The sequence below is a fragment of the Anneissia japonica genome, unplaced genomic scaffold, assembly GCF_011630105.1.
Source record: "Anneissia japonica isolate Jap-2015-1 unplaced genomic scaffold, ASM1163010v1 scaffold2471_len1564793_cov202, whole genome shotgun sequence".
In the NCBI taxonomy this organism is placed as follows: domain Eukaryota; kingdom Metazoa; phylum Echinodermata; class Crinoidea; order Comatulida; family Comatulidae; genus Anneissia; species Anneissia japonica.
This window is the reverse complement of record NW_022709610.1, coordinates 1,395,957-1,411,193: the sequence shown is the minus strand read 5'-3', so window position 1 is coordinate 1,411,193 and position 15,237 is coordinate 1,395,957. Positions and strand designations below refer to the sequence as shown.

Sequence of the window (15,237 nt, the reverse complement as noted above, 5' to 3'; positions counted from 1 at the left end):
CACTGGAGCAACGGACGAGGTACTGTAATGAGCAAATGTAGCAATGGTAAGTCTCGATCTCATGTGGCGCTGTCCACACACTCAAAATTTCTGGCGTAGCGATATTATCATGTTCATACTACATTCAGATTTACTACAGTATTCACAAATCAGAATGTAAAAGAATGATGATAATTTTCTATAGGGAATTTCCTTTGGGAAATGTGTTATATATTTTTTTTTAAATTTAAAATACAAAGATAAATTGTTTTGACCTGTCATTAATTTTATACTACAAATAATTTTCATATTTAGAAGAAAAAAAAGCTAAAAAATGAATGACGTTTAGACTCCTCACTGCGTCATTTTCAATTTACATGAATGAGTCGAAACGTCGTTCATTCTTTAACGTTATTTTCCTTCCAAGGCTATGTTCTCACACGGCAGCTAACGGTTAGCAGGATCCGGATTCTGCTAACCGTTAGCTGCCGTGCGTCCATACGAGAAGATTCCGATACGGATACCAAGTATATGATGATCGAATCACTGGCCAATAAGAAACTGGAAATTGTAAACGCGTACGTGTGATTGGTTGATAATAGAAACGCGCTCAACTTGCTAACCGATAGCGCTTGCTAACCGTTAGCGGTATCCGGATACTGCTAACGGTTAACGCTGATCAGGCGTTCTCACACAGGTGCTAACGGTTAGCTCACGATCCGGATACTAGGGCTCTGGTGGTGTATGGAGCGCCGAAGGTGCGGCCGCGAATAATACTTTAATAGAACAAGGTGGCTTAGCAGTATACCGGCGGTGGTATCCACTGTGTGAGCTTTACAGTGGTGATCCTTAGATAGCCTTGGTCCCGGTTTATTTTCATCCGGTGCTCTCCTTATGTTCAGCTCTGGATTATTGCATTTTTTTGATGAGCAACATGACCCATGCGCGAAGAGCTTAGTGCACTCTTTAGAAATAAAGTAACGTCTCCAGGTGCCCAACCACAAGAGGGACTACACTATCCCTGGTTGACATCAAATAAATCCAACGCTAAACCCAATTCTAAATTCTTATATTTGATTTGAGTATTGTCTTCACACAACATCCTTCAAAAATTTGTAAGGCTTAACACGGTCTTTCCTGGGCTCCCGTCGTGAACTGAACTGAATTGAACTTTATTGAACATACGCTTTTAGATCAGCGGCACACATCAGAATGATGGTGCCTTCACAAAGGAAACATACAAAATCAAGAAAATAATAAAAAGAAAGCAAAACAAAGAAAAACAACGAGCAATCAAAATATAAAAGTTCTAAACAGAGGAGTATAAAAAAGTAGTTTAATACAGTATTTTACTGGTATTTGGAAATACAACAGTTAGCTAAGACCATCTCACTATTAATGCTATTATTAATGATATTAATATTATTATTGTTATTATTATTATTATTATTATTATTATTATTATTATTTTTACTACTATCATTACTGTATAGTAATTTTGTTTTTATTTTTATTTCACTATTACATTATTAATATTATGTTATAATTGTTCTTATGATTCTTAACATTTTTTTCGCAGCTGTTTTCAAATGTACTGAGTATTCGGTACATTTCCACGTCAGGTAGGGCAAAATTACACCTATACACGTTTCTCCTGACGCAAATCCAGTTTTTGTCTATTATTCCATCATGACAATAACAATTACTATCAACACTGCAGTACCCGCTGCATACTTGGACTCGAATTCAACGCTGGCCATCAGGCGCAAGCTCGGTGGTCTAGAGGTATGATGCCAGACTTGTGATCTGAAGATCGTGGGTTCGAGTCCCACCCGAGAACAACTTGCGATTTTTTTCGCAGCTGTTTTCAAATGTACTGAGTATTCGGTACATTTCCACGTCAGGTAGGGCAAAATTACACCTATACATTCTTAACATGGTCATATCATTTATTACCTTCAACATTATTAATTTTATTCCAGGAACTAATGTTACTAATTAAAAATATTATTATTATTATTATTATTATTATCATTATTATTATTATTATTATCGTCATTATTATCTTATTACTATTTTTGCAAATTCTTATTTATTCAATTATCTCTAATATTGCTAAGGCGTGTACATTGAAAAGAAGTCCTTTCGATGCTATCGTTATTACATAGTTTACAGTAACCTGTATGTTTATCATTAGACCATACACATTTTCTTCCTTCTAGATTCAACAAGTTAGTCCTTGCTTTAAACTTTAAACCAACAGATTTAAAATTCAGCTTATCAAACAGATATGTTTCTGCTTTTGGTATATGTCTGTATCTCATATATTCATTCAATGTTGATTTTGTTTTAGCCCTTTCGGCCCATTTCTCAGTATTATCCATTGAGTTTTCATGTATAAAACATTTCAGCCATAGTCTACCTTGACCTAAATTAAAGTTATCACTTAATTCGAACTTCTGTAATAATTCTTTTATGTGATTAATCCATTTCCATTTTAGATTATGTTGTACCTCCATTAATGCTTTACACAGAATCTTTTGCCATCTACACTCATCCATATTTTTAACACTATGGAAATAGCTCATCCTTAATCTGTCTTGAATGTGGTAGATAGATTCCCACAACCTAGATCTCCTAGAAGGTGCTTCCTCGATGGTTTAAACTACCTCCATGAGATTGTGCCCCCGGTGGTGCTATAAAAAAATACAAGACATTTGTGATCTGACTCAAAAGACAATCGAAATTCGAACAGCAGGACATCAATACAATAATCCTCTACTCTTATTATAGCATGGTTTCTGAAATTTCGATCAGCCGTATACTACGATTACGGGGCGCCAAACGACACACACTTGTTCTGTCACACAAAACCATGTTTTTAAGGGAGAAATCATGTTTTGTAATATACGAAAGTTATTCTGTCTTTACAAAACATGTTTTGTCTTTTACAAAACATGTTTTGTTCATTACAAAACATTGTTTTGTACAGACAAACATGGTTTTGTCTTTTACAAAATATGTTTTGTAAAGACAGAATAACTTTCGTATATTAAAAAACATGATTTGTCCCTACAAACATTGTTTTGCATGACAGAACAGGTAGTGTGTCGTTTGGCGCCCCGTAACGATGCTGGGTAGTTATCTGCAAATTAATATCTCAAGAATTAGCGTAGGTGGATTCAAGGGGCCCAGTCGGCCCACCAATTCCACTCCTTAAATCTTCCAAATTATAAAGGGGAAGAATGAAAATCACATTCAATTTTTTAGTCCAAGTGTGCCATTTCCGGCCATCTAGACGTGCCATTTCCGGCCATCTAGACGTGCCATAGAAATTTAAAAAAAATGTACCAGCCTAAGCCATGGTGGGACTGGGGTTGTCTAGATCTGCCATCTGTAAAATTAACTTTCAGGGGCCCCTCTGTTTCGAATCCCTGTATCCGTCACTGATTGTGGAATTATGTCTAGGCCTATGCAATAAGATGCCCAACAGGACCCTGCTTAATAACCCTTTTGAGAGGTCGTAAAAATAACCCATGGTTAGGTTAGCGCTCCTGTCTCTTATACACATCTAGATGTGTATAAGAGACAGATATATATATATATACATATATATATATATATATAGTAACTCCGATATTTCTACCACTCCTGTGGCCTTCATCAGCGAGAATAAGAGAAAACATCATTAATCATTATTATAAGCTATCTTATCAAAAATAAAGGTGACAGAGAGCAAATAAGTGATACTTATTAAACTGTAAAATAATTGGCCTATTTATCTATGTATACTAAGTCTCTACAATAATCAAGAACCAATGGTGTTAATTGCAGAGACCTGTCAAATAAGCTATCTATTGTATTGGTCAGCACAATAAAGATAAGATGGTTGTTTCACAGAAATGGATTATATGAACAGCAGCTCAATTTATACCTGATGTGCGGAATATAATTTCCTTATTCAAGTAAACCCGAATGGCAACCGGTACGGCACTGAATTTACCTATTCCAGGCAGCCCTAACCCGAGGAATAACGAACGAATTAGACTGAGCTTTTACGCTTATTATCAAACCAAATTTCTTTTTTAACCGACAATTCAAAGTTTAATGCTCTCGTCTGTTTTACACTTTATAGTGATCCCCTAATTCGTGACCTAATTCGTGGGACTCATTCCGCAATACTTCAAATAATCCATGGTATATCCATTCAACCTCCTTTGTGTTCAGAATATAGAATAAGACGTATGCCCAGGTTATTAGTCTCATAGTTAATTGTGAAATATTATCGTCTAATCGTCTAAAGCCTTATTTGCTGCCAAAATAAAAAATGGACGCGTCAATATACATGCTAAAAGTAATTTAATTCAAAGTTTAGTTCACCGCAATTTGATGCCCTCACCTGATGTCTGTTCCATTGTCTATCATCTTAGTTCATTATTTTGTATTATGTTTCTGAAAAAAAGTGTACGTTTTCATTTTTTTCCCGATTTACTAGTGAAACTTACGCCCGTATAAAATAAAAACAATACTTGAATTATTCTAATAAGTGTGTGTTAAAATAACTAACAGCCGGTTTGTAGATTATTATCTTATATTCACCCATGAGCAGCAATTATCAAACTGTAACGAATTTACAAATTTATGATCTTAAAATGCATGTAAATCTGACATTACTAAAACAAATTCAGTAATCCTATATAGACTGACCAAATTTAGCATTAGCTGTGTTTAATCTATAAAGCTTACTCTAAATCAATCTGTTCAATTGCGTTGGTGGTTACGATCTCTGATTGGCCGAAACTTCTTCAAGCCCAGTTCCTTGGGGAGTGTACTATTAATTCCCAGGGTCCAGTCGAGGAGAGACCATATCCCGAAATGAAGTTACCATATGTAATTTATCTGAAAACACCGATGCAGTTCAAGTGATCCAAGGTGAATGAATTACTTGTTGGTTTGCCAGACTTGGGGAAAGCAGGCAGCGTCTCGTAGCAGCGATTTTTTTTTTGCTGAGTTCGTAGACGTCTCGGCTGTAAATTCAACTTTTCGGCAGAAACAAGATGAGGGGCTGTAGCGTTCTCGCTGTTCTTGTTACTTTTGTTGCGTTGTCTGAATCAAGATACCATGACAAATCTGAAACCGTAAGTAGCCCTATAATTAATTTAATTAATTCTATTTATTTACCCGGTATGTTTGACAGTTGTGGCTGCAATTACAAATGGCAAATTAAAACACGTGTTTACCCTATATATTTTATTTGTTACAACTAATCAAAAAAGACACAAAAATCCAAACTTGATTTAAGTAAAATATAATTAAATATCATTGGTGAATAAAGAACCAGTGGCAGTAAGAGCAGTGACGTCACTATTGCGTCCTACATTATATGTTTATTATGAATTCACTCTGGCCTATTCTATGCACAATTTTATGCTTTAAAATCTAAATTATACAATTAATATTATGAGCGTGCCATAATAATGCTTGATTATTGTGGTTAAAGTATTGGGATGGAAATTGTCAATATTATGAATGTGGACACCGATGCTCTGCAATTCGTTAGTAGTTTTCACTTCTTCTTCTTCGTCATTATCTATTTCTTCTTCTTTCATTCTTTATTGGCAAAAAATAGTATAAACGAATGTAAGTCTTTTCAGAATCTACCTAAAGAAAATTCAGGATGAATTTATAAACGAACAAACACAATTGTTACAGTTTTTTTACTGCATTCATGGATATATCGAAGAAAGTCTCAACGATAATTTTCGTTGAGCTCTATAGATAGTCAATTGTATATAAGAAATGTTTTGTTCCAAAACTCCTAAGTATAGGTATAGATTCCTAAGCAATACTATCAGCGTGATTTGTGTAAAGTACTTGTTAATGTTCTTCATTAATATTGATTTTAAGAGACAACTTATAATGTTGATGTGTTTTCGTACACTTGGTAGAGGTTGATGTGGCTTAGTATACTTGGTAGATGTTTACCATTTGAGTCTACGTACACCTGGTAAATTTAATCAAGGGCATCATTACGCTTGGTACATGTTGATTATGCAACAGTAACTTACTTTACTCATTAAAAGGTTGTGTAAAGGTTAAAAGAAGAGTAAGCAAAGTCAGCTCCCCTGGGATCAACACAAAGGTTCTATAGCCTTGGATTAACTTGCCACGTTGTAACTATCGCTATGGTGTGCAACTAAAACTAGATTTACACTAGACACGATAACGACACGACAACGACATTATCATCGCGTAGTTTGTATTCTTCAACACTGCGCGCATCTGTATTATGTCGTTGTCGGGTCGCAATTGTGTCTAATGTAAATGTAGCTTTATTTGATTTTCACACGATTTTTTTTGTTTTTCAATAGAAATTTTAATACCAACCGAACCATAAGATTTTTTGCTGCATTATATTCATTCTTGGATTTTCAAATAAACACTATCCAATTATACATTTAAATCAAGCTCTTTATATGAGTACCGGTAATCTTAGTGCGCGTTTCAGTGTGTAGGCCTATTTAGATGTCATACATCAACAATGTAATACCAAAGTAAATGTTGCTTAGCCGAGGTTTTTGAACATGTAGAAGGGATGTAAGGAACCACTATCAATTATGTTAGGAATTGATATTGAATGATTTCTGTAGAGTATCTTATAGTACTGTTACGAAACAGACGCTTCAATTGGCTATCGATGATGGGATTAGGAAATCACCAAGTAGTGTCTGGTCTTCCACCCCTGTTAAAACGTGTATTGCTTCCGTTATATATGGAACGAAACCGAGTAGATATCTTTAACAATGTCTAAGCCGTAAAAATTGCAATAATTGTTGACTGACAACTAGTTAAATTGTACAGCCACTAGATAACAAACAAACAAATACACAATTAAAAAGGAAGCCCAGGAGATGGAAGCCTATTTCCACTCTGGATGTCCAGTGAGATATAAATGTCAATATTAGTCTTCGAACTACTTGGTGAATAAAGCATACGCCCTTGAAGTAACTGCATACTATAATTATAAAATGATAGCATGAAAATTACTACAAGTACAGTATGGATAGACTTATCATATTGTTATACTTATATATTATAATATATTTTTATTGTAGGCCCTAAAGTATATCATACTCACATTATTACAGTAGGCCGGCCATGTGTAGGTGTGCATGTAGGCACTGTTAGTGTTATTATTTTTTTTATTATTATGTTTTGTGTACAATGCTACACAGCAAAACAAATTTGGTAAAAAACCAAAATACAATATATTGTAAAAAGAATCCGCTAATAGGAAAAGAAATTCCGAAAGTCAAACCGAACTCAAACTTCTACTTTCACGCTCTTTCTATAGATAGGCCTATACGCTCAACATCGCAATTTATGTATCACAAGGTAATTGGTAAGGCTTTAAAATACAATATAACACAGCATAAAATAACAGTATATATTCTAATTTGATTTCAATTTTTGGAGTATTTCTTCTTACAATTTTCAAATAAGAATCTGAAAGATTTACTCTCAAGATCTCGAAGACAGGCATCTCGATATTCTAGGAAGTACAACGAATACATGATAGAATCAGCAAAAATTCTCCTTGACGCAGTGGGCACTGACTGTAAGCTTCACCGTTTCTTACTGAATATTCGTAATGATGCGCATGTATAATTGTTGCAGTAAGCGCATTTTAAGAATGTAATGCATATCAAATAATTAAAATAAATGAGTATAAATAAATAAATAAATGAGTGAATACATGAATACAATAAACAACTGAGAGAACGAAGTAACGAACAGACGGAGGGCAGACTGAGTGAGTAAGTACGTGAGCGACTGACTGACTGACTGCCGAGTAAATAAGTAAATAAAGGCATAAATGGATTGATGAAGAATGACTTAGAATATTAGCTTAGATTCAAATTTAGGTCATAATTATAAACCTTATTTGTTGTTGTTCGGGGAGGCATTGATAAGAATATGATTATTTATAGTTTGCAAGGGTGATCCATATAGAGGTGCGCAGTGTTTTGAGGAGGAGCTGTGTGTCGCTTGGGAAGAGATCTGTGATGGGTACCAAACATGTGCGCTAGGTCAGCTATCGGCTTGCCTAAATCAGACACTCCACGATTACGGATATGAAGATAAGTCGAAATGTTCTGGAGAGGAGAAGCAGGAATGGTGTGCATTACGTCTGTACACCCCTACAAGTAAATATATAGCATTCTTTAATTTAATAAACAAAATTGTAACTGTAATTGGAATTACAAACAAATAATGTAATTATAAATTACAATTTAATACTGTAATACAAATTACAAAAATAAAAACAATTGTGATTGTAGTGGTTGAAGTGCAGATGCCCATTTTCGTAGATGTTGCCACTAACAGTTGCCAAACTAAGTTGTTTGGAAGGTGATTTTTAACTACTTGAGCGTACTTAAGTGCATGGCTTTAAACATTTCCAGTGGGGAGGCGACTGGGAGTGGCGACTGGGAAGGGGGAACTTATTTACTACTACCTGTACTTTTTTTGCTGTTGTTGATGTTATTATTATTATTATCATAGAACCAAAACATCTTTATTTAGACATATTTATTGGATATGTGATAGACAAGAGAATCCTCTTATAGTACGGTACTGTATCTTAATATTCTAATAGGTCAATAATAATATTATATTATTCCAAACAAATTTATTAGTATAATAATATAAACATCAATTTTGAAAAATGTTTATTTACTACAAGGATGTGGTCGGGATATTGAACTGAAAGCGCAGGGTAGAGAGACTATTACATCACCCAACTACCCCGCTCGCTACGAGGATGACATGGAGTGCTTCTGGAGTGTCAAGGTACCCGAGGGACGCAAGATTACTGTATCGATCAAAGACTTCCAGACTGAGCCAGAAGTGGACTACGTCAGCATGGGTAACGGATTGAGAGATACAAAGGTATAGTGTTATTATAATGTTTACTATCATAATAATTAATATTCAGAATAACCAATTTTGATCTCCGCACTGGTACATATTTACCAGATGCTTAACATCATTTGGTTGTCAGTTCAGAAACTAGTTAAAAATACAATCGTCTGTCCAGCGGATATCAATCCAAACCAAATCCAATCTAAATTTATACCTAATAGGTGCATAATACAGTACTATGTCTATCTATGCGCCAAAAATAAGTGCACGGAAAAAAGAATTAAATGGAGAATATGGTTTATTTGGAGGAAAAGGGAAAACGGAAGAAACCAAAACGAAAAATGCAAATGACAAAAAATTAAAAATTAAGCTGAAAATTGAATTTTAATGCTCATTTTGAAATTGCCTGTACCAGGTCTCTAAAGTTGCTTTAAATGCATTTGAATAAATGTATAATCTTTTATGACATCAACTGTTCAAAGTTTTGGTTGTGTAGTAAATTTTAAAGAAGTTATACAGGCCTCTGTGTGTTAGATGTCACATTTCAGGAAATTATCATAATGTTCCAATGATGTCAAGTGTCTAATGTTTAGATCATTTGCATCAATTTGTATTGTTAAGCCATTTGGGTCAAATACAAAAAGGCTACAATGAAACGTTTGGAAGTGCTACAACGATTCCTCTGGGAGTTTTTCAGACCATGGTGGAATATTTCCTCCATGCTCAGATTATACAACTACGTCACTGCGCAGTATGCTAGTCGACAAAAACGTTTCATATTTTTAGGGTGTTTGTCTATTTTTTTTAGAGTTAAAGGCATATGCTTGCCAGACATACCATGTAATCATTTGTACATGTAATGCGTCTACAATTTTCAAATGTGGGAAACAGAATGAACTGCTCCACTAACGTTTCTGGTTAATCTTTCCTAGTAATGTCAGTAATTAGTTTTACGTTATATAAAACGTTTTTCTTTTCTTTCATTTTTCTCTAATATTTAAAACCGGTTTCAGATACGAAACAAGCAAAAACATAAATATATATATATTTTGTTTTGCAGAAAAAAGAAAACTATATCATCTATCGCCACACTGGATTAGATTTACCAAAACCTAAAAACTTCACCACCTCTGGTAACGAATTGTTCATCACATTTACCAGCGATGATTGGGATCGAGAGGCTGGCTTCAATATTGATGTAGCTGATTCAGCAGTGTATGGTATGGTACTAACGCTTTATATTAATTATTCAATTGTATATAATTGAAAAAAGAAAGTTAGATAAAAACATTTATTTCGTATTAAATTCCACTTTTTAATACAAAGGTTATTATTTCTCATAAAGACCCACAAGTACCAGTTGCCAGCAGTCCATTCCCGTTCAAAGTTGACAGAAGTGAGTAAAACAAATCTCTTTTCAATTCTTACCATAAGATTTAAATAACCGTTAAATTCACCACTGTCGTTACCTGTGTTGCTTCGATTGATTGATTTTTAGTTAGATGATTAATTAATCAAATAATCATTTATTGAAGACTGCAACGAGAAAATAGAACTAGATGTTGGTGAGTCGAAAAAGATTACATCGCCAAACCATCCAGGATATTACAACAACAGTCAAAGTTGCACGTGGTCTGTCAGAATCACACCTGGTCGACGAGTAGGTATAACTTTTACAAGATTTGATGTCGAAGATATTGTTGATAGGGTAGAGGTAGGATCTGGAGCCGAACCCGCTCTACCAGAAAAAGTTTTTACAGGAAGGTAGGCTATAAAATGACATGGTATTATAAATTACAAATTGTGGTTGTAATAGGCTATTAAATCTATTTGGCAATTATATCCAAAGATAATAATATTAATTGTTGTTAGTAGTATTTATATTAATATTATTTTTTATGCAAAGTATTGTACACCATTATCAAGGTAGACACGAAAAGATCAACCTACTGTATTATTGACTGATGATAATTGTAAAAAAGAAAATGGATTTTAGAAAATACATAAATAATACTGTATATATGATATATGATGATATATATATTTATATATAAAAAGTATATAATGTATAAATCAAATAGATTTTAATACAGTGCTCAAATAATATAGGAACATGATGTTAAAACAATTGTATAAAAATATTATATATACAAATTATATATATTTATAAATATATATGTATATAATAATATGTATATGTATATGTATGTTTATGTATATATATCCTTATACATACATATATGTATAAGTATATATATATATATATGTATATATATTGTATGTTTTCGCCAACTGTCTCTTATACACATCTATATTTCGGATATTTCAAATGTTTCATAATCTTATGTTTCAGGGATTTACCAGACCCTTTCGTTTCATCTACAAGTGAATTGTGGGTACGGTTGGTCACGAATCCTGCTCTACGAAGGACTGGATTCGAAGCTATTGTTCGTGACCAGCCCTATAATGGTACGAGGTGCTTTCTTTCATTGAAAAAAAAAAAATCAACTATTACAAAGTTAAGCGTATCTTTCAAAATTTTTTGTGGAGAAATAGACGGGATACACACTTATCTTACATACGGCGCGAGCTGCACGTCGGCCCGGTCGCATTAGACCCCTAACTTGAGCGTTGCCATTCGATTCAAGTGGCCGAATGATTGAGCTGCTGGTCAGATTCGCTGGGTGGGTCATCTTAATTTCGAAGGTATCTATTGAACCAGATAATCGCCATAACTAGGTGGATCATCCTCATCATATAGGCATACGATGTAAATGTATGTTCATTATGATTATCTTGTTAATTCCAGAGTGTGGTGGTGACATTGAAATTCCGGACAGGGGGAGCTCCTCTATTGCATCTCCATACTACCCCGATCGTTCATACACCCTCGACGCATTCTGCTTATGGAAGGTTAAGTCGCCACCTGGTACAGAGTTGAGCTTTTACTTCAGGGATTTCCGTACCGAATATATGTTTGATAGCATGAGCTTAGGAAGTGGCGAAAAACCTGCCGTTAATGGTGAAAACTATGCTATCACACTACACACGGGCACAAAACTACCAGAACCTGCAAACATCACAATTGGAAACAATCTAGCTTGGTTGGTGTTTTCTTCAGATTATTCACAGGCAGATAAAGGTTTCTTTGTCGATGTTTACGATGCTGCCGTCAAAAGTAAGTAACTCATCGACCCAAAACGGAGGTTGGCCTCCATCATTAAATACACCATTCATGCAGATGGTAGGCCTAAATATTTTTCAAGAACATCGTGTGTAATCTTTTTACAAAGAAATGGCAAATGCTTACTATTGTAATACAGTACATGCATTTGTTTGATAACTGTCTGTGTTAAAGCAAATATTTTAATATTTTTTTCCTTAATTATTTTGCTGGTATTAATTTAATGTCGATGTATACACCATGATAAAGGTACCAACATGACCAGCAATTGATGTATGATTCACCTTCACTATACTGTATAGGCCTGTGGTTCAAATACTATGAATATTATGAAATTATGAAATAAATATTTAAAGCACACCATTTATTTATATTTTAGAGTCCAATACAACATTTCGACCCAAAGAAGGGCCAAAGGTGGACAACGGTAAGAAAATGTCTTATTCAACTGATGACAATAATTATAACCAGTCATCATGCATTGGGGATTCAATTTATTTGGTGTAACATGGTAATTTGCTATGGCATATGCGTGCGCTGAACGGCGTTGATTATTAAGTCTTTAGTTCAATTGCATTGGTAGTCACGGTGTGTGCCCTGTACCGTGGAGATCATTAAGTCTCTGATGCAATTTTATCGCTGTTCTCATTGGTAGCCACTGTGTGTGTACTGAACCGTGAAAATCACAGGTCTTTGGTTTAGTTGCATCACTGCAGCTCTCATTGGTGTTGATATCTTGAAATTACATATCGCATGTCTTTCTGAAGAAACATTCAAACCACCGGTTCCATGTAGATTATTTCCTTGTGCATATTAAAGAACACTACATGATTTTCTTCCGGCATATATTACATTATCAATTGTATTTAATATTGATTCCTTTTTATTTCCATTAAGGGTGTGGCGACATCATAGTAGTAAAGAAAACCAATTTTGAGCTAAGTTCACCTGGCTCTCCTAACTACAACCCAATGATGGATTGCACGTGGTTATTGTCTTTCCCAATCGCAGCGGAGGTAAATAGATTTTGTTGGTGGTTATTCATCCAAAAAAAAACTCCTAACAAATATAGCAGTAAAATATAGACAAAACATACACCAAACCACCTTAGTGACTTTAAAATATAATTGGCCTATAATAAAACGATACAAATAATCAGGTACAAAAAGCGTTCAAAAAATAAGGTTAACAAAGACATATCATTCGTTATTCATGATAACCTAACTATTTGTTTGGAGTACTGCTCTTTCTGTACCAGCAATTACCGTATGTTTTGTACTACATAAATCGGGGCAATATTAAATATTAAGGCATATATGTTTTAAAAACTAAATTACACCTATCATTGAGGCATATTTAAATGAAATAATTTAGTCATTCCTAATTGTTGTTTTGTTTCCTCTTCCATTGAGAAATGTGGGCTTAAAAGTACTGGAAAAATGATGGGACCATATATATTACGTCCCTCAAACTTTTAAACTTGAGGGGAGGTATCACCACTGTCTTCCGTCGATTGACGTCCATGCTGTTTCACCATTTAAATTTTGTACATTAAAAAAATGTTGTATTCTTACATTTTTTGTTTAATGCTTAATTATTAGAGCTGAGCGTATCCCATGTTACTGCTTCTTGTGCTGAAGACTCCAGCTCAAACCCGGCCAGCGTCGGGTTTTCAAAGGCTGTGTTCTCACACGGCTGCTAACGGTTAGCAGGATCCGGATCCTGCTAACCGTCAGCTGCCGTGCGTTCATACGAGAAAATCCCGATCAGGATACCAAAAATATGATGATCGAATCACTGGCCAATAAGAAACTGGAAATTGTAAACGCGTACGTGTGATTGGTTGATGATAAAAACGCGCTCAACTTGCTAACTGTTAGCGGTATCCGGATACTGCTAACTGTTCGCGCTAATTGATCAGGCGTTCTCACGCAAGTGCTAACGGTTAGCGCTAACGGTTAGCTCCCGATCCGGATACTAGGGCTCTCGTGAGAACCAGGCTTTTGAGTCAGATCGCTCTGCTCCTCGAATAACCCTCGCATGAGAGCTAGGCCGGACGCATGCAGGCGGGACAAGGCACAATTATGTATCCATTATATGTCGTACTGGCGCTGCACTGCGGCTGCCCCACAGGTCCCCAGACGCCCAGTCAAAATTTCAAATTTCAAGTATTTGGAACCGGACGAAAAAGAAAATTTAGTTATTTTTTAAATTTATTTTTATCATTTATAATTCTGTATCTAATCTTTGTTGGGGACCCCCTTCTGAAACAAGCCTACCAGCTTAAAGTGTTATCTTCTGTGTCCATTTTATCAATGTTTTGCTTTTGTTTACGCTATCTTTTATGGAGCTATATCTATATTTATGCATACGAAACTTTACCTTATAAGCCCATAAATATATTGAATAGGCCTACGCTAGGTGCTAAATATTATACTGCCTCGTATTATCCTGTATTAAGATGACTATTTCTGTTTCTCAAAGTTATACGTACGGTTTATGAGATTCGAAACAGAGATGGCAAATGACTTGTTTGAGATGGGAACTGGCAACGATGCAGATGACCCAAGTTCAATATTTCTGTCACACAGTGGTACAGATAGACCTTACGACTTCTTCTCTAATGCAACTGATCTTTGGATTCGATTCAGGACTAACTTCATTGTCGAAATGAAGGGATGGAGCATAGAATTCGATTCCTTGCCTGACACTAGTGAGTACTCTTATGCATTTTCTTAATTATGTTATTTTATCTTTCAGTTCGGTTGTGTAAATAATTCATAATTTCAGTAGTACAGTGTACTTTCGTATCATTTATTCCAAGCCATTCATGATGTTTATAATTGATACATTATAGTATAGACTTAAATTGATGGATACATAACAGAATAATGATGGTATTGTATGGAAAAGATCATAAAATAAGCAGAGATATAATACTTGTGACCTGTACTGATAAAATAATAACAATAAATAGCAAGCATAATCATAATAATTCGTAATAACCATAATAATAACAAATAGTACGTCGCTCACATCACGAACTAACACAATTAAATTCAATTGTGTTAGTTCGTGAAATCAAAAAAGCGCGTCAAAATACGCGCTGTTGTTGTTAATGACTTTTTATGTGGTAAAGAATACAAAAT

The 15,237-nt window shown here is 34.7% G+C and overlaps 1 protein-coding gene across 1 annotated transcript; it reads left to right on the top strand.

Annotated features, from left to right (window-relative positions):
* The first annotated feature begins 4,872 nt into the window (after positions 1 to 4,872).
* Positions 4,873 to 14,827, top strand: LOC117106789 (cubilin-like). The gene is made up of 12 exons (XM_033248231.1): positions 4,873 to 5,117; positions 7,483 to 7,597; positions 7,971 to 8,186; positions 8,726 to 8,931; positions 9,965 to 10,124; positions 10,250 to 10,300; positions 10,440 to 10,668; positions 11,258 to 11,373; positions 11,714 to 12,082; positions 12,468 to 12,515; positions 12,986 to 13,104; positions 14,573 to 14,827. The coding sequence occupies exons 1-12, from the start codon at positions 5,037 to 5,039 to the stop codon at positions 14,825 to 14,827; spliced, it is 1,965 nt and encodes a 654-aa protein (XP_033104122.1). The 5' UTR covers positions 4,873 to 5,036.
* Positions 14,828 to 15,237: the final 410 nt, after the last annotated feature.

What these genes read in the sequence shown, in the direction of transcription:
- LOC117106789 (XM_033248231.1), top strand. Translation starts at nt 5,037, where the DNA reads ATGAGGGGCTGTAGCGTTCTCGCTGTTCTTGTTACTTTTGTTGCGTTG. An exon ending in ACGGATTGAGAGATACAAAG is followed by an intron (nt 8,932 to 9,964) that starts GTATAGTGTTAT and finishes TTTGTTTTGCAG; the next exon opens with AAAAAAGAAAACTATATCAT. An exon ending in AGCTGATTCAGCAGTGTATG is followed by an intron (nt 10,125 to 10,249) that starts GTATGGTACTAA and finishes TTTCTCATAAAG; the next exon opens with ACCCACAAGTACCAGTTGCC.